General features: G+C 46.8%; 1 protein-coding gene across 3 annotated transcripts in view; it reads left to right on the top strand.

Moving 5' to 3' along the window:
* TSHZ2 (teashirt zinc finger homeobox 2) overlaps positions 1-24,770 on the top strand; it is a 469,870-nt gene that overhangs the window by 253,899 nt on the left and 191,201 nt on the right. The window contains exon 2 of one of the 3 annotated variants that reach the window (XM_080686978.1): positions 13,041-16,116. In XM_080686978.1, coding sequence (XP_080543104.1) covers positions 13,041-16,108 — 3,068 coding nt within the window. In that variant the 3' untranslated portion in view covers positions 16,109-16,116. Of the gene's footprint in view, positions 1-13,040; positions 17,708-24,770 lie in introns of those variants that run through there. The other 2 variants (XM_080686979.1, XM_080686977.1) reach the window with 2 other exon arrangements.

Consider the following 24,770-nt stretch of genomic DNA (forward strand, 5'->3'; position numbering starts at 1 on the left):
AGATTTTTATAGGAGAGGAAAATACATAAAACAAAGGAAAAGGCCAGAGAGAATAGCAAAGGACAAGACAGTGGAAGTCTTATAAGCCACCTATAGGTGCTCACTATTGGAGGCAGTTAGACCACCAGCTAGTCCATCCGCTCCCACTGTCCTCTCCTGGGACAACAGCCAATTTAGTTCTATTTGGGGGGAAGGGGTGCTGATATAATGACCTCAAGACTTTTCCTATTTACCCCTATATTTTATAGATAGGGACAGAGAAAAGATGACAAGCCTTGAAGGGACCATTGTTGAATTAGCCCTAACCTAAAATCAAAGGGTCAAAACCCTGCAGAATTTTCCATTAGATTATTCAAACTGTCGATTCAAAAAGATCGAAGACCTCGGTAGCTCCCAGAATTTGGGCCGTTTCCAAGAACTGCTTCATCCAACTGTCCAGCACGGGTTTGGCCTCAGAGCAGACTTGCTGTTTTATGAGTTGCCTCATTTAAAAGCTAACCTAGTTAATTAAGAACTGAACTAGGTCAGGATTTATTTGACAGTTACTGGAGGTATTTAGAAATGCTAATCCCTTTCATCAGTACCTTTTTTTGTTTGTTTGTGTCTTGTAGTATAAAAACACTCAATCTGATAAGGGGATTTAAAGGAATCCAGAAGGAATTGATTGAGAATAATGCTAGGAGCCTGCTGGATTTTTTTTTTTTTCAGACAGCACTTGAAAAAGAAAATACTAACAATCCTGAGAATCCTAGTCATGTTGCTCTTCATGACTAAGGGTTTGTTCTTGTAATAATAATAAGAGGGGACGCACATCCAGTACTTATTATGACCAGGGATTCTGAGCTCTCTCCAGTTATGTCAATCCTCACAATCATCTTTGAGGCAGGTACTATTCTCTTCTCCAATTTACAGAGGAAGAGATTGAGACCCACAGAGGTTGTTAGGTAGCTCAAGATGAGAATGTAAGACGGGGCAAAGGTGGGGTTTGAACCCAGATAGGCTTGCTCCAGACTTTCGGCATATTATAATGCCCGGGAGAGTGGTGCACACATTTTCTTGTCTGGTTTTCTTTTAATAATAGAGAGTTTCTTCTCTGTGCGGCCCCCTGCTTCACTGACAAATAGAGAACAGATGAGAATCACCCTTTCTCCACACCAACACCCAAAGCTGCCGCTGACCTTGACTTTGGGGCATTTCTCAATTGTCAACATCGGGCTAGATAATTCTCTGTTGTCCAGGGCCGTCCTGTGCACTGCATGGTATTTGGCGGCATACATAGCCTCTCTTCCCACTCAATGCCAGTAACACCCCTTCTCCAGCTATAACAACCAAAGAGGTCCCCTGGGACACAAATTCACTCCTGCCTGAGAACTACTGAGTCAGTGTGATGGTGACCCAATCGGCTCTGTAGAATCCAGCCGCCAGGAAGTGATCAAATAGACCCGTTTACCTATGGTGCCAAGACAAGATAACAGTGTGAGTCTTTAGATCTTGCAGAGATGAGTTCTTGGTCTGCCTCCACCAAGTGAATAAAAAAGTCAAGTAGTAGGGTGTGCCACAAGAAGGAGCAGAGAGGGAGAGGTTCCAGGGTTGAGGAAGGAAGGGTCATTCTAATGACCTTGAACCCTCACCCCACCCATCCCTGGCTTCCTTTGCCTCCCAGGCAGACCATGTGGACACCTCCACCACCCAGCAGGATATCCTGTGGAAGGGGCTTTTTTGTCATTTTCTATGGCTTGAAATGGATTAAGACCAGTGGGTACAACCTAAGTTTGTCCGCTAGAAAAAACCATGCTTTATGGATGCAATCACTCACTCGTTCAGTTATTTCTTCCTCTATGCAACACATATTTGACCAAGTTAGCCTGGACAGCAGTGGGATATAGTGGTGAGCCAGACAGAATCAACCTGCTTCAGGGAGTCTTACTGGGAGGACAAATGAGTGAATCAGGGGGCGGAGAGGGGGGAATGATAATTACAAGTTGAGATAAGGACTATAGAGAAAAATTGGGGGTGGAGACTGAGATAGAAAATAACCTTGGCAGTTGGGGATCTGGGGTGAGTGAGCGGAAGTTACAGAGATCGGAGGTGACCTCTCTGAGGACAGGCATTTGAGCTCAGGCTGAAAGAGTGAGAAAGACTTTGACGTAGGAAAACAGCAAAGGCTTCCACTTAGGAGAAAATGAATTTCAAGGGCTTTAAAGAAGGAAAGAATTTGGCAAGTTCAGCAACAGGCATTAAAAATTTGGCTTTAGAGACCTCGGCAAAGAGGACAGTGATGGGACTGAGGTCTGAGGTGGAAAAAAGATGGGTTGTTTGACTAAGGTAAAGAGACCAGTGAGGAGGCCACAGCATCCCCCACGGAAGGTGGGATGGCCACTGACCAAGGCAGCGTGGACATGGCTGAGAGCTGGCAGAGTTTTGATTTAGTTTAAAATAGTATTGACTTAGGTACAGAGACTGAGGAAAGGAGAAGAATTCAACATAGGGTCTAGAGTCCAACAGACCCAAATTCAAGTCCCAATTCAGCTGGCTGTCTCTGGGGACGTAATCAACATTCTCTGCCACTCAACTTCATCATCTCATGTGAAGATGGAATTTGAATAACATACAGTGCTATTGGGGGGACCAAGTCCTGGAACAGGTATAAAGACATTAGCCCACCGGCTGTGACATATGCATTTGCTCTCAATAGCTGATCGCTAGTAGGACTTTTTAAAGTAGAGCATAAGCTGCCTCAAAGCTGAGAGTCCCAATCACTGAAGATTCCGAGGATCAGTGCAGCAATTACTTACCTGCTGACAAAAGGATTAAAGCACATCTAGGAAGCTTGAGCTAAGAGTTCTCCGCAGTCCATAGATTTGATCAGATTGTACCAGGGAGGAAACCCTGCTCCGCTCCAGGTGGGAGAATGGAAGGGATGTTAGGAATCTGTACACCGTGGTCCTCTCAGCCAGGATGGTCACGTGGTGATGCTGGTGGGGAATCCACCATGAGGAAGTGTTGGGAAGTCCAGCATCTGGGCTGTTACTCGGAGAACTGAAGAAGATCAGGGCAGGGAGGTGCTTCCCTGGCTGAGGACTGAGCCCAAGACATGAAAGGTCTTTGCACCTTGACTTCTCTGATCCTGGAGACAGCAAAGACATGTCGCCTGAGAAGCAAAGGCCGTTCACTCTCTGACAGTGTCTCTGAGGGAGCTGTGGTCTTTTTCTCTCTTTCTTTCTTAATGGGAAGTGGTCACAGCCATGAACTTAGCAGAGCAGCAGGTTAAAATTGGTCCGTTCTTGGCTAATGCAGTTAGACATTTTTGAGAAAAGGCAATGAGAAGTGGTCATTATCCATTATCTGCATGAAATATTTCAGAGAAAGAAGCAACATTTGCCAGAGAGAGAGATGTTTGACTTGAAGCCAGGCAAGAGGGAAACAAGATCACCTCCTCACTGTATTGGATGGCTGTGCTAATTATGTTATTTCAAGTAAACTGGGAATATCTGTCTGAAAAAAATACAGATGGTGCATCGGTTTCTCATACTTTCAGAAGGTTGTTCTGGACAATGATTCTCTATCTCTTTTCTTGGGGGAAAAAAAAAAAACAAACCTCCAAACTTTCCAGTCTTAGAAAGAACTACATATGTGCAAGCGTTTAGACATCCCTATTCGGGGGAAATGTATAGAAAATCAGCAGGCACTTTTTGCTGAAAATAGTTGCTACCAGTTGAAAAGGTAAAGCCTAAAACTCACAGGTGGGTTGGGGAGTCTCTTCCCACGGGGGAGTTTCTGCTTCTTGCTTCAGTGCAGGTAGTTCTGTCGCCTGCTCCTAACTTACGCGTCTCTCACTGTGAGGATAATCTGAGGACAGTGATTTCTAAACTGAAACTACCAGAAAGCTTATGATGTGGCCCTCTCCTCACCCTTCCTCATGAATATTTTCTCACTCTGCTTTTTAACATTGTCACCATGACATCGCCCAATACCCATATGTGCTGGATGAGATCCTAGGTGGCTGAGCACAAAGCGTTTGTGGAGGAGACCTTCTGCTTGGAGCATTAGTCATTCCTCTCAATGCAACACCCAAGGCCTCTAACAAAGATCTCTCCTCTCGGATGGCAGGTACTTCATTTCTTGAAGATTGCAGACATGATCATTATGGGTAATGACCTAATAAGTTGTTATTCAATGTTTGCACATCACTTCTAGGGAAGTTCCCGGCACACAGACCACTGGCTCCTTGTAAGAATGATTTAATAGCGAGCAACAAACCCCAAACTGGAGGAAACTCTTGTCTGTGCATGACACAGACCGAGCTGGCTCAACTCTGGTGCAAATGCCATGGAGAAGCTGCTGGCTTGGGGCAGGAGTGAGGGCTAACAGACTGCCACGGCCAATGGGTTCCAGCCTCTGTGGGTTCAGGTGGCGATCAGGACGTATGTTATTTGTAAAGTGATAGAACGGGCCTGGCTGGTGAGCCTCAGTTGAGTGGGCATCATCCATGTACTGATAGGTTGCTTGTTCAATTCCCTGTCAGGGCACTACCTGGGTTTTGGGCTTGATCCCCAGTAGGGGGCATACAGGAAGCCACTGATAGATGTTTTTCCCTCTCTCTCCCTCTCCCTTCCTCTTTCTAAAAATTCATTTAAAAAATCTTTTAAAAAATAAAATAAAGTACCTAGGACAGGCCTGGGAAGTCAGGAGGACGTCCTCCTGACTTACACACTTTATCATATTTGATCCTCCTAACTGTAAAGTGAATACTGCCATCAGGCTCATTTTACAGATGAGGAAGTTGAGCCTCTGGAAGTTCCAGTAACTTTCCCAAAGTCCCATTTCAGTGGTAATCAGCAAATTTGAAACAAGGCCAGTAGGCCATCCTGTCTGTTCATTAGCTGATCAGCACTTGAATCAGTGACTTCTATTTCTCTCTTGCTCCGTGTTTCCCATTACAAACTGGGAGCAACTGTCTAAGCCATAGGTGTTTTGTCTTTCATTTTTTTAAGATTTTTTATTGATTTTGAGAGAGAGAGGAAGGGAAAGAGAGAGAGAAACATTAGTCAGCTGCCTCCTGCACACCCCCTACTGGGGATCAGGCCTTCAATCCAGGCCTGTGCCCTGACCAGGAACCAAATGTGTGACCTTTCCGTGCATCGGACGACGCCCAACCCACAGAGCCGCACCAGCCGGGTCCGTTTAGTCTTTTGATCCCTAGAGAGGAAAGGGGTTGGATTTCTCAGTCATATTCTCTTTTCACAAAGCTGGTACCCACACACTCATATGGACCTGAGCAGGGAGAAGTCTATTGGCTAAATATCTTGGTACTAATTACAATTTTGCCCTGTACAGCAGGCATGTGTCTCCCGCCACCCCCCACCCCCCACCCCCCTGCCACAGATCTTGTTCCATGATTTCTATTCCATGAACTTGGGGTGGGGCTGAGAGTTTGCAATCCTAAGGAGTTCCCAGGGGATGCTGCAGTACTGGTCCAGGGCCACCCTTTGCCCGGACACAGCCCTGGAAGGTGGGCAGCCCTGGGACGGTCACTGCTTTTTGGGATCAACAGATGATAAAGTCAAAGAGCGGGTATGAGGAAGCACCAGAGAAGCATGCCTGATCTTCAATCTCTTTGCCTCCCCTGGGTGCCTTGGTTCAGGGTTTGTAAATGGATGGGCCCCAGACATACTTGATTTCATCATCCACATGGTTTGTCCATACAAATTATCCAAAACCATGGATCCCCCTGGCTGCTTCTTGAGTAGCAGCTGTGCTCTTTCCCTGTGGCATAAACTTTCCAGTTACCCACAGCCCCGCTGCGTGTCTCTAGTGGGTGCCATATTGTCTCCATCCCACCTGACCTGCTTCTCCCGTTCAAGTCACCTGCCTTCCTCCAGGAATGCATGGCCTTCCCCTCTCCATGCGTGTGCAGCTTCTCCCCACAATGCCGCTCTCTACCTGCCGTGACCTTCGGAGAGTGCTGTGATGCAAGTCCCAGGGAAACTCGACTTAAAGTACCTTGCATGTTCTGGCTGCATAATGTCTCTTGATTAAATGAATAAACAGATGAAGCTCAAAGGCACGGCAGAGTACTCACTTCCCCACACTTCGACTAGCTTAGTCCTTTTGCTGATGACCAAGGTGTGGACAAAGTCACAAAACATGATTAGAAAAGAACTTGGCAGTCCAAAGAGCTGTGGCAATGGCCCAGGAAAGTGCCCACCACAGGAGCACATTAAGTAAATGGACATCTGGTTTCATACAGACCCCACCTGCTATGCATCCATTGTATGTGGAGAATGTTCCAATCCACTGGCTGGTCTGCAGGAAATAACAGGAGAGACATTGCTGTCTTTAATGACTTTCAGAAAGTTCTCCCTTCATCTCCACAGAGCACTTAGAGGCATGGGAGAAGTCACCCATCACGGCACCCAGGGCATTTTTAACATCCCTTTAGAGTCCAGTGGTTCTCAACCTTTCTAATGCCGTGACCCGTTAATACAGTTCCTCATGTTGTGGTGACCCCCAACCATAAAATTATTTTCGTTGCTACTTCATAACTGTAATTTTGCTACTGTTAATGAATCGTAATGTAAATATCTGTGTTTTCCGATGGTCTTAGGCGACCCTGCTAGTGGTTCTCAACCTATGGGTCCCTCCATCTGGGTGTACAAGTCACACTCATGATGAGTTATACCTGGTGTGGCAGGGATAAAAATCCATGTGCCACGAATGTTGTTTTTCCAGTTGAAAGTGCTCCTGTTAGAAATGTGTGTGAACTTTGATGATTTCTTTAGACGGCAGGAAGGCCAGGCCTTGGCTCCTGTTCCTGGGCTCTCTGTAAAGTGAATGGTGCCAGGGGTCCCCCCACCCCCAGACTATCGCCTCCTGAAACACAAAGCAGACAGGTCCCTTCCCAGGGGTCCACCCAGGGCCAGGCCACCACTGAAGTGGAGCTCGGCCTCCTTGCACTAAATCCTCCATCTCTCTCCTCAGCCTGCCAACAAGAGTGCCAATTAGTGCCAATAATTGTGGCCATACTCGACCATGGTCACCAAAACACTAGAGGCTCATGACAGGGAGACCTCCTCCGTGTCATCAGTTAGTGTATCTACTGGGTACATGGCAAGAAACTCTTGCAACCTCCTCATTTACGTCCGCCTGCCCACTGGAATCTTCATGTGATTTTAAACTGTCATTTAGTGGGGTAGACTGGCGAAAATGATCCTGTCACCTCTGGATGTGTTTTTAAATGAGGTCTTGGTTGAATTCTGGGCTAGCGTCTGAAATCAGCCTTCTTGAGCTTTATATTCTATGCTCGTGATAACTCCGCTGCCACTTTAGAAACCATCAGTGTTTTATTGAAACACTTTATTGTGGATTCTCAAGGCCACCACACAAATGGGCACCCAGCAAAAATATCTGTCATTGAACAACAGGCCACCCTGAATTATTTCGCACAATTTCATTAAATCATTCTGACTAGACATTTCTAGAGCAATTGAGGTGGTGTTATTTTTTTAATTGTTTCTCCTTGGTTTTTTTCTAACCTTTAATATAAGAGGTAATTTCTAAACATTAAGGGTTTATTTCCAAAATTCAAAATTTTGCAGCATATGTATTTCTCCAATACATTTCTCCTTTTTTAAGCCAAGACTTCAGAAGAAGCCCTCCCTGATATTTGTGTAGCATGCCTGTTGGGACAGCGAATGCACCTGTCCATGACAAATCAGTCTGTACTTTCCAAGTTCCCACGTGGAGTCATTTTTGAATCAAAGTCTGCTCCCCCAAAGGGTGTGTTTTCTGATGTTTTGCAGTCTTGGTGCTTATCTGCAATCTTCACACTTCGAAGTTTAAATCCACAGCTCAGAGATAGCTAGCAGCAAAGTTGGAGGCGGAGTTGTTCTGAAACGATGATGTAGGTACAGTCCTTCTGATTTCTTCATTGAGAAAGCTTGATGGGGTGGTTCTCATTCACACCTGACCCGTGTTGGGCAGGGGTGGTGGGGGGAGGAGATACTTTACCCATCATAGGTGCCAATTACATAGCTGAGAAGTGGAGCCAGAGTTTGCCCCTGGAGTAGCCCCCTTCCATTGCATGACCTACCTATTCATTCATTCACTCAGAGTCATGGGCATCATTTTGTGCCATGGTGTGCCTTCAGTGCTGGGGGAAGCAAGGCCTCTGTCTTCAGGGGGACAGACATTTGGTCTTTATATCTAGGGGGAGGAGGCAATCAGAAACAAACTAGATTTCCAAGTGTACTGAGTGCCATAGGGATTTCAGCATGTAGGTTGATATGATCTAGACTTGCACAGAGAGGGGCCATTTGAGCAAATCTGAAGAATGAACAAGAAGCAACTATGGGAGGGTCCAAAGAAAGAACTTAGCAGGTAGAGAAATCATCAGTTGCAAAGAACTGTGTGAAGGGTGGGTGGTGAAGCAGGAGCATGCGGACTGCTGTGCCTTAGGCATGGACAGCAGGGTGAGAGCAACAAAGCAGAGAGGCCAGGCCCAATCCTCACGCTCTGTGTGACATGCTAAGGGCTGGAATTTTACTGTAGGTGCAGCAGAATGACATTGCAGGAGTTGAAACAGAGCAATGTCACCACTTAATACCTTTCACAAAGAATGTGCTGGCAGTTCTTTGAAAAACAGTCTGGAGTCATTCAGTCACCCAAGCGAACGATAGTGGACCCAGCAGAGCAGAGGCCGGGAGTGGAGCGGAAAGTAGCTCTCATGTGGGTCATTCCTGCGTAGCACTGACGGGGTTTGCTCATGAGTCAGCTGTCCTGGAAACGGAGATGCTCCCTGTGGCCAGAGTTGGACAATGGGAAGGGAGGAAATGAGGAATTTAGTTTGGAACGAAAGATGGTTGATCTTTTACCCAGAATCAAGGAGGTTCTACAGACAATAGTCCTTTCTCACTGTGTCTCAGTGAAATTGTGATAGTCTTCTAAATAAGTATTCATAAGAATAAACTTGCCACTCATTCACTTCACCAAGGCTCACACATGAAGCAAGCTTATTAAACAAATCATTGAGAGAGAGAGAGAGAGAGAGACAGATGCTCATTATCCAGCCCAATCACCCCCTTCTGGCTGCCCTCCCTCTCCCGCCTCAGATGCCCGTGGCAGACAAAGCCACTTAAGTGAGGTGAGCAGTTCTAAATGTATAATATTAACTTGTGTTTTTAAAAATTACTTGGAACCCGCCACCATTGTTCTAATACACTGACTTTGACGGATGCTTTGGCACTTTTTTTATGAGTCTTTTCAATGTATTACCTTATCGGGTGCATAAGTTTTAGTCTGTTCTGCAGAAGAAAACAGACAAGAAGGGTCTCCCAGCACAAGTTACTCTCCTGTAAAGGCGATAGTAAACATGCCAATGCCTAATTAAGCAGAAAATTCTATCTGTACTGTGGGGGAGGCGTTGGCTGTCTCCGACTTCTCTTCTGGGGAATCCATTTAGAAGAACAAAGTGGATTGTGGAGTTGAGCTGGTCCGGAGAGCTCAGCTTCCAACTGTCAGCAGGAAAGAAAGAACACCTCTCCTCCTTGTGCAAAAATCACTATACAGGCTGGAGTGTGTGTGTGTGTGTGTGTGTGTGTACACGTGCACACATGTGTCTTTCATCAACCCACACAAAATAACATTAATTACTTCCCAGCTTCCTACTAAGTATCAGGCCCTGTGCTAGGCACTGAAAATACTGAGATGAAAAACCTTAGCAACGCCCTTAGCCAGCTGTGTTGACAGAAAGCCCTCTTTTTTTCCTAAATTTATTTCTTTCTGTATGTGTCTGTGTGTGCATGTGCACACACATTTTTCTTTGTTTCTGTCGTTACATTCCCCATAAGTGTGGTGACTATGTCTTAGCAGGAACAGTAGTCTTGGGTAACATGTGTTGTCCCAGAGCAAGAGTGACAATGCCCCTCTAATTTTCAGGAGGGACCCCTCTTGATTGATAAAATTTGCCCAATTCTTTGAAGCATTTTGGTTGGCTTTGTAACAATTTTGTTTATTATTTCGTAACAGACATCCTCCTTGAACTTAATGATATGACTCCTTTTGCAAACATACAAATTAGTCCAAGAAAAAAAGAAAATTCGATGAGGATGAGGGGGTGGTCTAATTCAGTCATTCAGCTATTTTTGAACCAGGGTTTTCTTATAAGCAGTGATCACTTATTAATGGTTGTTTGACCAGATTGAGTAGCTTTTATGTCTGGAAATTAATTTATGGAACTAGAAACCAGCACACCAGTTTCATGAAAAACCCACTTGTCAACTTGCTAGGAAAGCGAAAACACAACACCAAGAGCAATAAAATACTGAGCACGGCCATGAATCTGATAGCCAGACTCAATTTTTACATTTCATCTTGTTTGATGGTACCGTGCCCTTAAAATCATGAGCTCTTGTCCCCAGAACTCCCACGACTCTCCCCTCCGAGGTGGTTTTCCATTTAGTGACATTTCATTGAACTTCCACTGCTAACCTTTAACCTTGGGGTCTCTGCAGTGTTTTCTTATTCAATTGGTTGGTAAAAGAGAGTGGAGCCTGGTGGTTAAGACCATGGATTCTCTCATCAGACAGGGTGCGTGTCATGACTATGATACTAGCTGTGTGGTCTTGAGCAAATTTCTTAACCTGAAAGCCTGAGTTTCCCCATCTGGGAAATGGAAATAATAATAGTTCCTACTCCATGTAGGTATGAGATGAAATGAAAGAATGCATTCGCAGTGTGGGCAGCATAGGTCTTAGGAGAGTGATTGCTCACTAATATTCCTCCTCAGCAGCAGGAGCCTTTGGGGCTGCTACTGCAGCTGCTTTACCCCCAACAACCCCCCTTCCCTCCTAACCCTCCGCCTGCCTACAGGACAGACCTCCAATGCATGATCCCCCTTCCCATTCCCTGGTGAATGGGAATATTGCCACTGCCCTGGGGTTTCTCCCACCTGCACTGAGGGGGAGATAGAGGCTCAGAAGGAAGGCACCGCTCTGAGATCATGCAGGCCTTGCAAATCTAAGGCCGGATCACCCTTGCTTTGGTGTTTCTTTGGTTGCATTTTATCCATGTGGCTCTGAAAATGGCCAGTTAAGAAAATGAGCACCTGGACACAAATAGTCCCGTTCCTCATCTCCATGAATGGCTATTTGCCCATTAATTCCCTTTGCGCCCATTCTCTCATGCCTTCATTTTCCCTATGCAATTACCGGTCCTAAATCCTTTCAGAAAGGAGAAAGCATGCATCCCCAATAGCATTTTGCATCTACAAATCACACATAAAATTGGCACCTCCTGGCAGTTTCCCACAAATCACAGTGCATTTGAAATTATAGGCACAAGACTGAGAGGGAATTTGCCACCTTGTCTGCAAAGATTTTCATAAACCTGTTTGAGAATAGTAAGATAGTCCCCAAATCTCCCATTCTGACACCATTTGCTATTATTTTAAAAGAGGCCTGGTGCACGAAATTCATGCGGGGGGGGGGGGGGTGGTGTCCCTCAGCCCGGCCTGCACCCTCTCCAATCTGGGACCCGTTGGGGGATGTCCGGTTTAGGCTCACAGGATCAGGCCTAAACCAGCAGTTGGACATCCCTCTCACAATCCAGGACTTCTGGCTCCTAACCGCTCACCTGCCTGCCTGCCTGATTGCCCTCTAACTGCTCCCCTGCCAGCCTCATTGATGCCTAACTGCTCTCCTGCTGGCCTGATTGCCCCCAACTGCCCTCCCCTGCTGGCCCAATCGCCCTCAACTGCCCTGCCCTGCAGGCCTGGTCACCCCCACTGCCCTCCCCTGCTGGCCTGATCTTGCCCCCAACTGTCCTCCCCTGCAGGCCTGATCTCACCCCCAACTGCCCTCCCCTGACACCCTGATGGCCCCCAGCTGCTCTCCCCTGCAGGCCTGGTCACCCCTAACTGCCCTCCCCTGCAGGCCTGGTCAAACCCAACTGCCCTCCCCTGCAGGTCTGGTCACTCCCAACTGCCCTCCCCTGCCAGCCTGATCTCGCCCCCAACTGCCCTCCCCTGCTGGCCATCTTGTGCTGACCATCTTGTGGCAACATCTTGTGGCAGCCATCTTGTGATGATGTTGCAGTGGCCACCTTGTGACCCTCGCGCGATGCTACCTAGGCTTTTATTATATAGGATCATTGTTTGCTGAGCTTACATAATTTTTGGGCTATCAGTGAAAGATCTTTTTTTAGGACTCCATAATCTCTCTTCCCGCTGTGTGATGCTCTACAAATAAAAATATAACAAGGCTATCATGAATATGAGGCTGTACATTCAGATTACTTCTGAGCACTCAAAAATGACTTATTAAATGATTGTATGCCTGTAAACCCAGGTGTCTTGGTAAACCTTACCTTTGACCCATGGGGATGCCAAGGGTCAAATCTTAACTTTCTTATGAGCAACATCCTTCTTGATAGAGATATGACTTTAATTGGATTTGGATTTTAGTCCAGCTTTCCTGAAAGTCATAAGCATGAATTTAGCAACTGTCCTATTAAAGGAATATTAGAGTGCTATTCCTTAAAAATGACAATTACTAACTTAGCATTCTAGGCATTTGTGAAGAACTATAATTCCTGCCAATTAAGAAGCCAAGGAGGCCCAAGCCGGTTTGGCTCAGTGAATAGAGCATAGGCTCGCAGACTGAAGGGTCCCAGGTTTGATTCTGATCAAGAGCACGTCCTTTGGTTGCAGGTTCCCCGGCCCTGGTCAGGGTACATGCAGGAGGCAACCAGTTGATGTGTATCTCTCACATGGATGCTTCTCTCTGTCTCTCCCTCTTCCTTACACTCTCTAAAAAAATCAATGGAAACATATCCTCAGGTGAGGATTAACAAAAAAAAAAGAAGCCGAGGAGGATTAAGTAGCACAAAGGGCATCATTTGGCTTTTCCTGTATCCGTTGCCTACAGTTCATGCACGTGTAGACAGATTGCTCTTCGGTGGGATGTGGAAAGCCCTTGTCCCAGTGGAAATCAGGAAGGAACCTGTGACCTGGTACTGATATTTCATCTCTTCTTGTCTTGCAGGCTACGCCCAGGAGGAACAGCTGAAGGACCAGGAGGAGATAAAAGAGGAAGAGGAAGAGGAGGAAGACAGCGGTTCCGTGGTTCAACTCCAGAGCAGCAATGACCCTGGGACAGACGAGGAGTTAGACATGGGTCCAGAGCCGAAGGGCTGCTTCAGCTACCAGAACTCCCCAGGCAGCCACTTGTCCAACCAGGACGCAGAGAGCGAGTCTCTGCTGAGCGATGCCAGTGACCCTGTGTCCGACATCAAGAGCGTGTGCAGCCGGGATGCCCTGGACAAGACAGCCGGCACTCGGCCCAAGCTGCCCGGGGAAGCCCACAACTGCATGGACAAAATGACGGCTGTCTACGCCAACATCTTGTCTGATTCCTACTGGTCGGGCCTGGGCCTGGGCTTCAAGCTGTCCAACAGCGACAGGCGGCATTGTGACACCCGAAATGGCAGCAACAAGACAGATTTTGATTGGCACCAAGATGCTCTGTCCAAAAGCCTGCAGCAGAACCTGCCCTCCAGATCCGTGTCGAAGCCCAGCCTGTTCAGCTCAGTGCAGCTGTACCGGCAGAGCAGCAAGGCATGTGGGAGCGTCTTCACTGGGGCCAGCAGGTTCCGCTGCCGCCAGTGCAGTGCTGCCTACGACACCCTGGTCGAGCTGACCGTGCACATGAACGAGACGGGCCACTACCAAGACGACAACCGCAAAAAGGACAAGCTTCGGCCCCTGAGCTACTCCAAGCCCCGTAAGCGGGCCTTCCAGGACATGGACAAGGAGGACGCCCAGAAGGTGCTGAAGTGCATGTTCTGTGGCGACTCTTTTGACTCCCTCCAGGATTTGAGCGTCCACATGATCAAAACGAAACATTACCAAAAAGTGCCTTTGAAGGAGCCAGTCCCCACCATTTCATCAAAAATGGTCGCTCCGGCGAAGAAACGCGTCTTTGATGTCAACCGGCCGTGTTCCCCGGACTCCACCACGGGGTCGTTCGCAGACTCGTTTTCGTCCCCGAAGAGCAGCAGCCTGCAGCTGTCCTCCAACAACCGCTATGGTTACCAGAACGGCGCCAGCTACACCTGGCAGTTTGAGGCCTGCAAGTCCCAGATCCTAAAGTGCATGGAGTGTGGGAGCTCCCACGACACCTTGCAGCAGCTCACTACTCACATGATGGTCACAGGTCACTTTCTCAAGGTCACCAGCTCTGCCTCCAAGAAAGGGAAGCAGCTGGTGTTAGACCCGCTGGCTGTGGAGAAAATGCAGTCTTTGTCGGACGTGCCGAACAGTGATTCTCTGGCTCCCAAGCCATCAAGTAACTCAGCTTCGGACTGTGCAGCTTCTACGACTGAGATAAAGAAGGAGGGTAAGAAAGAAAAGCCAGAGGAGGCCAACAAGGAGGAGAAAGCCGTGAAAAGTGAGGACTATGAAGATCCTCTACAAAAACCTTTAGACCCTACAATAAAGTATCAGTACCTACGGGAGGAGGATTTGGAAGATGGCTCCAAGGGTGGAGGGGACATCCTGAAGTCACTGGAAAACACTGTCACCACAGCCATCAACAAGGCCCAAAATGGGGCTCCCAGCTGGAGCGCGTACCCCAGCATCCACGCCGCCTACCAGCTGTCGGAGGGCACCAAGGCCTCCTTGCCTCTGGGCTCCCAGGTGCTGCAGATGCGGCCTAACCTCACCAACAAGTTGAGGCCGATTGCTCCCAAGTGGAAAGTCATGCCCCTGGTTTCTGTGCCCAAGAACCTGGCCCCATACACTCAAGTGAAGAAGGAGCCAGAAGACAGAGAGGAAATAGTGAAGGAGTGTGGGAAAGAAAGTCCCCGCGAAGAAGCGTCATCTTTCAGCCACAGTGAGGGGGAGTCTTGCTCCAACAGCGAACCCCCTTCCGAATCCAAAAAGGCTGAGCCTTGTCCCCTGAAGGAGGAGGACAAGCTGATGAAAGAGGGCGGTGAGAAGGAGAAACCCCAGCCCTTGGAGCCTGCATCTCCCCTCAGCAACGGATGCGCCCTCGCCAACCACACGTCGGCCCTGCCGTGCATCAACCCGCTCAGTGCGCTGCAGTCCGTCCTGAACAATCACCTGGGCAAAGCCACGGAGCCCTTGTGCTCCCCTTCCTGCTCCAGCCCCAGCTCAAGCACAATCTCTATGTTTCACAAGTCGAGTCTCAGTGCCATGGACAAGCCGGCCTTGAGTCCTGCCACCGCGAGGCCGGCCAGCGTGTCCAGGCGCTACCTGTTTGAGAACAACGATCAGCCCATCGACCTGACCAAGTCCAAAAGCAAGAAAGCCGAGTCCTCGCAAGCACAATCCTGCACGTCCCCGCCTCAGAAGCATGCTCTGTCTGACATTGCCGACATGGTCAAAGTCCTCCCCAAAGCCACCACCCCGAAGCCCGCCACTTCCTCCAGGGTCCCGCCCATGAAGCTGGAAGTGGATGTCAGGCGCTTCGAGGACGTCTCCAGTGAAGTCTCGACGTTGCATAAAAGAAAGGGCCGGCAGTCCAACTGGAACCCTCAGCACCTTCTGATCCTGCAGGCTCAGTTTGCGTCGAGCCTCTTCCAGACGTCGGAGGGCAAGTACCTGCTGTCCGACCTGGGCCCCCAAGAGCGAATGCAGATCTCAAAGTTTACGGGACTCTCGATGACCACCATCAGCCACTGGCTGGCCAACGTCAAGTACCAGCTTAGGAAAACGGGCGGGACGAAATTTCTGAAAAACATGGACAAAGGCCACCCGATCTTTTATTGTAGTGACTGTGCCTCCCAGTTTAGAACCCCTTCTACCTACATCAGCCACTTAGAATCTCACCTCGGTTTCCAAATGAAGGACATGACCCGCATGGCCGTGGAGCAGCAAGGCAAGGTGGAACAAGAGATCTCCCGGGTGTCGTCGGCTCAGAGGTCTCCGGAAACCATAGCTGGCGAAGAGGACACAGACTCTAAGTTCAAGTGTAAGTTGTGCTCTCGGACATTTGTGAGCAAACACGCAGTAAAACTCCACCTAAGCAAAACTCACAGCAAGTCACCCGAACACCACTCTCAGTTTGTAACAGACGTGGATGAAGAATAGCTCTGCAGGTATGGGTTTGCTCCCAGGTGGTGTGACGGTGGCCTTGGAGGAGATCCTTGAAGGGAGATGGGTCTCTTATGCAGCTAACGTCTCCCCGTACCAGAGGCCAGTAGCCTGCTGGAACAGGACTTAGTTTTACAAAGACTAGAACATGATAAATAAGTCCTATCTGTTCTATTAGTCTCTCCAGTGTAGACTTGGGCATTAGCATGAAATGGGTTTAGAGAGATGGAGCTCACAGATTCCCGCTTCATGATTCGTGATCCCTGTAGTTTCCCAAGGCCCACCTTGCCAGGGCCGCCGAAGGCTACACATCATTTTAATGAATAAGTACTAATTCCTCTCCTGTCCCATTTCACCACCTCCCCTGCCCATAGGAATGCTAATGACTTAGAAAGTGAGAAAGAAAAGGCCATCCACAGAATAAAGACTGTAGAGTTCCTGGGGGCAGCCACTGTGCAGATTTCTTAATCAGCTTATGAATAGTTTAAAGTTGTCTTTATCATCATTACTTGTAATCAATGCTTTTTGCAGCTACTGTCAGCACTCTCTCCCTTCTGCCTCCTTCCCTTTGCTCATTCCTCCCTTAGGTTTCCCTTGAATGAGCATCTGCCCTGAAGTCAGATGGTAGAAAATAGTATTCTCTGCACAACACTGAGATGAAAAGAGAGGAGGCGTATATTTTTCTCTCATCTTTGGTTTTCCTTAGGGTAGATTAATTCCAGAGTCCACCTGTAAGGAAGATGGGTGCAATGCATGCCCGTGAGATTGTGTTTTACATAAAGAAGCAAATGACTTTCTGCCCACCCATTGCCAATGCACATGGGTCTCCCAGCTTCAAGATGACTTGCATCGTGTATCATAGAAGCTCTGTGCCTTGTAAAGTCACCAGTGCCCAGACTGTCAATGTCATCCAGGAAAGAGGACAGAGACCAAGGTCAGATACCTTGGCAGGCTAGTCACACTGGCCATCTTCAAATGTGTTCGAGGATGGGTCTTAAATCCCTTTTCTCTCAGTTTGTATTTTCTCTGCTGCCTTTCTCTTCCCTCCATCATGACACCGCCCCATGTGTTAGGGACCCTCACATATATTCAGGGTGTCTTCCACCACAGGCCACACCCCAAGATGAGGACCCATGCTGACTTAAAGCTTTGGCACTTGCTGGTCCAGTCTATGTTATGCTAGGTTACAGATGAGCTCTTTTGATTAATTCACAATAAGACATGAACAGCTACGAATAACAAGGTAGAAGCCCTCATTATCTCGGATGATCAGAGTGATTGTTTTTCAATAGGAGGCTTTCGGGTCAAGCCACAGAGGTGTGAGCACTTAGCAGGGTCCAGGTGGAAACAGGTGTGTATATAATGTGGCTTTGGGCTCACTTCCCAACAGGGAGGGAGGCTGGCAGAGTGTGAGATGGTCACATGAAATAAATGGTTAAAACGTCGGATCTGGGACTTTCAGTGAAAATATCTAAGAGCTTCTGATAAAGGGGATGCCATCCCATAATTCCAATGGCTCTCTGGGCTCCAATGAAGACTATTGTTTTGTTTGCATGTTTTTATCATGATAATTAAAGCGTGTTACTGGCAGATTCATCTCTTGCTTTCTAAGCATGATTTGTTCAGCTCATACTATTGAAAGAAACGCTGAAAATCATCTATTGAATCTACACATGAGCTTGGGGCTCGGCATATCTATTTATTTGCTCTATAACATTTTAAGTTTTATGTAACTTGCTATTACGCTTTTCTGGTCCTTCCAAAAAAAAAAAAATGGTGAATATACACTGAATATCCAAAGAGAAGAGACATGTTGCCAATCCCATAGTAGTAGGTTCAAACCATGGTGAAAAGACAAATAGGTAATGTTTATTTGTGCTACAATAAAGACCAATTTTCCACCTGCTAGGTTTGTAATCATTTTTTAAATTAATATCACTGCCCAAACATTGCGATGTGGAAGTGGAGAGGGGGGAGAAAAAGGAAGCCGTGGTCAAAATCCGAAATGTGCTTACCTGTTCTAGGGAAGCAAAGGTAAACCAATAGTTTGGGGGAAACCTACACTAAAGGTACTGACAGCTGTTAAATGCGTAGAATAGGAGAGCTCTGTTTCTCATCTCTGTATTTGTTCAGGAATAAATATATCTCTGATTTGGCCCTTTGGCGCCCCGTATTACAGGGTTATCCTTCTATGAAATCCGCTTCATCCTGATGGAGACACTGTGAGTCTGTGATTCTGAGGGGGGACTGCAGAAACACAGATTTGAGTATTTGGGACTCATTTCAAGCCATGGGAGTGTGTGTGTGTTGTGTGACCATGAAATTGGTGCGGGTGTTGAGTGTGTTTATGGTGTTCTAAACATAGGCCCATCTGCCGGAACAGTTCCCCATGGCACAAAGGTGGCTTTTGGAGGCTTTGGTCACTTAGAAAAGAATTCCTGTGCCCTCAGGTCCTCTTTTGGAACAATATTCATGCCAGAATATTCTTGCAAGGACAATATTCTTGCCCACTGTTTAGACTGATGCATATATGGTTTTAAATGATCACCAAACGAGATTACCGTTATCTGGAACTCTGATTCTCGTTGGTGTGCGCGACAGCACAAATCACACAAAATGACGTATGTTTTAGAAAACATGATCAAGATTTTACTATATCTATATTCTCAATAAGATGCCAATTTTGAGCTGAATTTTCTTTCCTTTCTTGGGTATGTCTTAAATACTGCAAATTGCTCTGCCAAATGTTAAATACCACTTTTCATTAAATAATAATTAGCAAATATTAAATGTGCATTCCTATTTTAGGAGAGCAGTAATCTGAAAGTATTTCAATTTGTATTTGTATATACTGTACCTTTAAAAACCACATGCTCTTAAACAATAGAAATTAAATAAAAAGCAAATTAATGAATCTAAAATTCATAAGGACTTGAAATTATAGTCATTACCATGTGATATGGTGTATACATTTAGCAGCACACTTAGCCTTGAAATCGGTGGCAGGAATGAATTCTAGTCCAATGAGCTGCCACCTTTGATGTGGATGATTTTATAAAAATCCATGTTCACGGTGAACAGCATGTAAAGTTGCCAGATAAAACACAAGATGTCCAGTTTAATTCGAAGTTCAGGTTTTTAGGATAAGTATGTCCCAAATAGTACAGTGGCCAAAATTCATTGTTTACCTGAGATTCAAATTTAAGTGGGAATTCTGTATTTTTATTGGCTAAATCTGGCAACCCTAACAACATGGATTATCTGGCCATCTGGAAGAGCAAAATGGGCTAGTCTAATTTTTTTCAATTACAGTTGACATATAATAGTATATTCATTTTAGGTGTACAACATTTATATAACTTACAAAATCTAATGCCCACCTAACATCATACAAAGTTATTACAATACTAGAGGCCCGATGCATGAAATTTGTGCAAGAGTAGGCATTCCTTCCCCCTGCTGCGGGCACAAGCTTCCCTCTGGCACCCAGCACCCAGGCTTCCCTCGCAGCCCCAGCTTCATCCAGAAGGTTGTCCAGAAGGTTGTCCAGAAGGACATCTGGTCTAATTAGCATATTATGCTTTTACTACTATAGATTATTGACTATATTTCCTATGCTATGCTTTACATCCCCAAGACTGTTTTTATAACTGTCAATTTGTACTTCTTAATTCCTTCCCATTTTCACCCATCCTTCCAACCCCACTCCCATCTGGCAACCACCAATTTGTTTTCTGTATCTATAAGTGTATTTCTATTGTTTTTGTTCATTTCTTCTGTTTTTTTAGATTTCACATATAAGTAAAAGCATATGGTATTGGTCTTTGTCTGACTTATTTCACTTAGCACAATACCCACTAGGTTCATCCATTTTGTTACAGATGGTAAGATTTCATCTTTTTTATGGCTAAGTAAGATTCCATTGTATACATGTACCTATCTTCTTCATCCAATCTTCTATTGATGGTCACCTAGGCTGCTTCCATATCTTGGCTATCCTATATAATAAAAGCCTAATATGCTAAGTGTCCTGTCAACTGGTCGGCCATTCAACCAATCAAAGCATAATATGCTAATGATATGCTAAGGCCACTCAACCTCTCGCTATGACGTGCACTGACCACCAGGGGGCAGACGCTCCAACCAGTAAGTTAGCTTGCTGCTGGGGTCCGGCTGATTGGGACTGGGCAAGAAGGGCTGGACTTGCCCTGGAGCCCTCCCACCGTCCCTCCCGGGCTGGCCAACCTCCTGCATCCCTCCCTGGCCCTGATCATGCACCAGTGGGGTCCCTCAGCCTGGCCTGTACCCTCTCACAATCCAGGACCCCTCAGAGGATGTCAGAAAGCTGGTTTCGCCTGATCCCACAGGCCAGGCCGAGGGACCCCACTGGTGCACAAATTTGTGCACCGGGCCTCTAGTTGTAAATAACGTTGCAGTGAACCTTAGCAATGCGCATGTCTTTTTAAATTAGTGTTTTGGATTTCTTTGGATAGATATCCAGAAGTGGAATTACTGGGTAGTGAGGTAGTTCTATTTTTAATTTTTTGAGGAACCTCCATACTGTTTTCCATAGTGGCTGCACCAATTTATAATCCCACCAATGAGGTTTCTCTTTTCTTCACATCCTCACCAACAGTGTTTTTGTTTATTTGTTGTTGATATGTGCTCATTAATATCTATAAGAGGCATTGACTTTCCTTCAACCATTAAATAAATCTTACCTTCCCTCCCTTCCTCCCTCCTTCCTTCTCTCCTTCCTTATGTCCTTCCTTTCTTCCTTACCTCCCTTCTCCTATCTTTCCTTCCTTCCTTTCTGACTTCCCTCCCTGCATTGCTTTCACCCTTCTCATCACATCAGTGGTGCTTTGGCTCCGCAGCAGCCTCCAGTCCACATGGACATGTAGTGGTGACCCAGCAGTTGTGCTGGCTGTATAGCAGCACAAGTGCTGGGCCTGCCCCAGGCGCTTCATGAACATTCTTTCACTGTATTCCCACAACATTCCTGTGAGGGAGAGGTCGATTCAACCAAATTCCAGGAGAGGAAATGGAGGCAGAGAGTCTGCGTGAATTCCCCAAGATTCCACAATCTCTGAGCCTCACTTGTTTTCACCTAGCTAGAAAGCCATCACTCCATGCCTGGCACGGTGCTGATCCCAGAAAATGAACCCGTGGCCAGGACAAGAGAACGCCTTTGAGCCTAATGGCAGACATAGATGGGAAGGCCAGGGGAAACGTTAAATGGAGCCCATGGGAGGGTGTCTGCCCACTTCAGGGGAAGTGAAGAGGGGATTGGTGTTTAGGAGGCAGCGTGATGTTAGGGGAAGACTCTGGCTGCCAAGGCCCTGGAGCCTGAGTTCAAACCCAACTCCTGTACTCTGGATGATGTGCCCTGTAAAATGTGGACATATGAAAGTTGTGAGGATTAAGTAAATGTATGCAGTTCTTTTCCATAAAGCCTAGCACATAGTAGGTTCACAAGAAAATCTTATTCTAGATTATCACTATAGGGTCCTGCCATGTCCCTCAGCCTCTCCTGAGGTATATAAAATTTTCAATCTTGCCTGGCCATGGTAGCTCAGTGGTTGAGGATCAACCTATGAACCAGGAGGTCATGGTTCAATTCCCAGTCAGGGCATATGCCCAGGTTGCAGGCTCGGTCCCCGATAGTGCAGGAGGCAGTGGATCAATGATTCGCTCTCATCATTGATGTTTCTGTCTCTCTCCCCCTCTCCCTTCCTCTCAGAAATAAATAAAAATATATTCGAGGGGGGGAAAAAACCTTGCAGTCTTCCCAGCTGATGAATGACTGGGCAGGTGATCCATGGGCCCTCATCCTGTGGTTTGATTGTAACGATCTCAACTGACAGCAAAACTAGCACTTATTGGCCTCTTCCTCTGAGCCGGGCATGGTTCTTCATCTCATCCTGATTTTTGAAATAGCTCAAAAGGTTTCATGATTTGTCTGAGAACACACAGTAAATGTACAGGTGACATTCAAACCCAGGGCCACCCCATACTCACCAACTGTTCTCGGCCCCTCGGTTTCTCCTCCACCTTGCCTGATGGTTCCTGGGTGCTACTCAGGCTAGGTGTACACATTCAACAGTGCAGATAAAAGGCTGTAAACGTGCCTCAGCATGGAGAGATGAGCAAGGCCTCTCCTTGGCCTCTTGGAGGTGCAACTGTGAACCAAATATTGCAACTCAGGGGCCGGGGCCGACCTGCAGGATAAAGCCCAGCATCCTCATTCCCTGAGCACTGATGTCCTTGTTCGATGAGGTAATCATACATTTACCACAAGGTGTCAAACCAAGAACTGGCCCAAATTCCAGTGCAAGTAGACGTCTAAGAGGTTTTTTTTTAAATCCTCATCCTGACTTTCTGAAATTCATTTTGGGAAACAAGGACAACCACAGGATGACAGCATTTCCAGTGCAACCAAGAAACAAACACATCGCCTCTCCTAACGTTTCCACTTGACCAGGCGACGGCTTGGCTCCCCTTGCGCATGAGCGTGCTCCATCTCGATCACACGTCCCCCTCATTTGGACTCCTGAACGCTCAATCCTGACGTGTATAATTTGGTGCTTTAATATAGAGTAACATTATTTTTCATTTACTCCAATCTGCCATCAGTATCATCTTTTCATTTAACCAGATGCAATTCTTTTTTCTTTCGCTAAATTGAAAATCCATGAGCGACAGGGAGTGCAATGTTTTAATTAGCTCATATTTTTTATATGGATTTATGTCTTTAAAATACATTTGTGTAATTCTTCAGCTAAATTAAAAACGTCTTTCTGTGAAAGTGAGGAGGGGAAAATAAAGAGCTAAATGGTGTCATTAGCTTAGGTAGATGCGGGTGGAGAGCAGGGGCTAGAGAAGGACAGCCTCTACCCCTGGAGCGCCTCCTGGGCTGATTTTGTACTTGCCCTTCATTTAAAGAAGTCTTTCTCTATAACAATTTCTCGAAAATGGCTTCAGGAGGGATTTTTTTTTAAAGGCCCGGAGTAGGTAAACAAGCAGTTACATTCAAGGAACTAATTTGAAACTGAACCTGCCACAGAACAAAACAGAAAAAAAGAAGTCGTAATGATAAACAGTTTTCTCCTACATTTCTCTCTTTGTCTTTTTTTTTTTTAAAACTATCAAGTTCAAAGCTTTCTGCAGTGCTTTTTTGCCTGCCTTATAGGAGACAAGTGACATTCTGTAGTAAATGGGAGAAAAAGCCATGCAGAACTGAAATCTCTCTGGCGTTGACACTAACTTGCCCTCTATTGTTGGGAGCGAGCAGGAGCTCATGATTGTTCATCAGATGGCCCTAATGCGGCTCCAGCGTTCAGCTATAATTTCTGCTTGCATTTATAATTACTGTCATAGACTGCACACCTCGGTGAGCAGATTAAAGCTATAAACTATTTAGCCGCGGCTCTAAGACGAGGAACTTGATTTGTCTGGCAGGAGTTATTTGTTAGGGAGCTTGACACTTCACATAAAAATGACTCGACTTGATGAAGAACAATGCGGTTTTAGCAATGCGGGGATTTTAAATCAGCCCCGACGCCACGCCCTGCAAGAGTCACAGGGCCGCTTGTTAAATGATATGTAGGCCACAGAGGTGGCGGAGTGAATGCGCTAAGGCAGTGGTTGGCAAACTGCGGCTCGCGAGCCACATGCGGCTCACGAGCCGCAGTTTGCTGCTCTGTTGACTAATGAGTTTGCCGACCACTGGGATAGGGGCTTAATCACAAGGAACAATAACAGCCTGTAATTATTGGAATCGAGAGTCTAGGTCAGTGGTCAGCAAACTCATTAGTCAACAAAGCGGCAAACTGCGGCTCACGAGCCGCAGTTTGCCGACCACTGCGCTAAGGGAACCAAAACAGAAGAGGATTTGGGTGCAGTGGCTGTCTCTCCTGGTGCTTCCTCTGAAGGCACAGGAGCTGGTTGGAAGCCAGTGTGTCATGTCCTCCGAGTCAGTCCCATGTGAAGGTATCAGGAGGCTCACCTGGCAGGACACGGGGATGCCACGAGCCAAAGGCACAGGTCACATTCTGAGGGAGGGCGGGTCTTAGAGAATTTGTGCTGCTGTTGTCAGCGTTCACTTCTCCAATCCCAGGAGGCCAGGGCGATGCAGAGAGTAGAGGTCGTGCTTTTCCTGAACACTCTTTATTTCTTTGTTTATTTCCTGTGTTTGACTTGCAGGAGGCACAGGATATATGTAGGCGTGGAGGGCATTATCCTAGTGGGCTAATCTCCTAGTGATGCTGTGAAAACTCAAAAAGTAATCCGCGTTCAGGTTGATGAGAGAGGCTGGCTCAGCCTCCCCCTTCTCCGCCTTGGTTTGTGGTGAAGTGAGATCGAATGGTGCCTCTGCGCTGGGCCTAGCCCACAAAGCAGGTGACCGACCAGCTTCACTCTCCTCTCTGTTTTCCACCTTGGCCACCTGCTTCAAAAAGATTTGTTTGCTGAAGGCTTTAATCCAGGTGTGGGGTGGGTTGTGCCAATGTATTTGAAGAAATAAGGAGAGACTTGAGTGCAGACTTAACTGAACAGCTCTGGGGTGTAAAATGAAAGAACCGGGTGGAGCTGGGCTGCCCCTGAGACAGGACTGAAGGAGCTTTCATCTGCAGCTCGCTCTTCCCCTGTGACGCCCCCT

The sequence above is a fragment of the Plecotus auritus genome (genome assembly GCF_963455305.1).
Source record: "Plecotus auritus genome assembly, chromosome: 8".
Classification (NCBI taxonomy): domain Eukaryota; kingdom Metazoa; phylum Chordata; class Mammalia; order Chiroptera; family Vespertilionidae; genus Plecotus; species Plecotus auritus.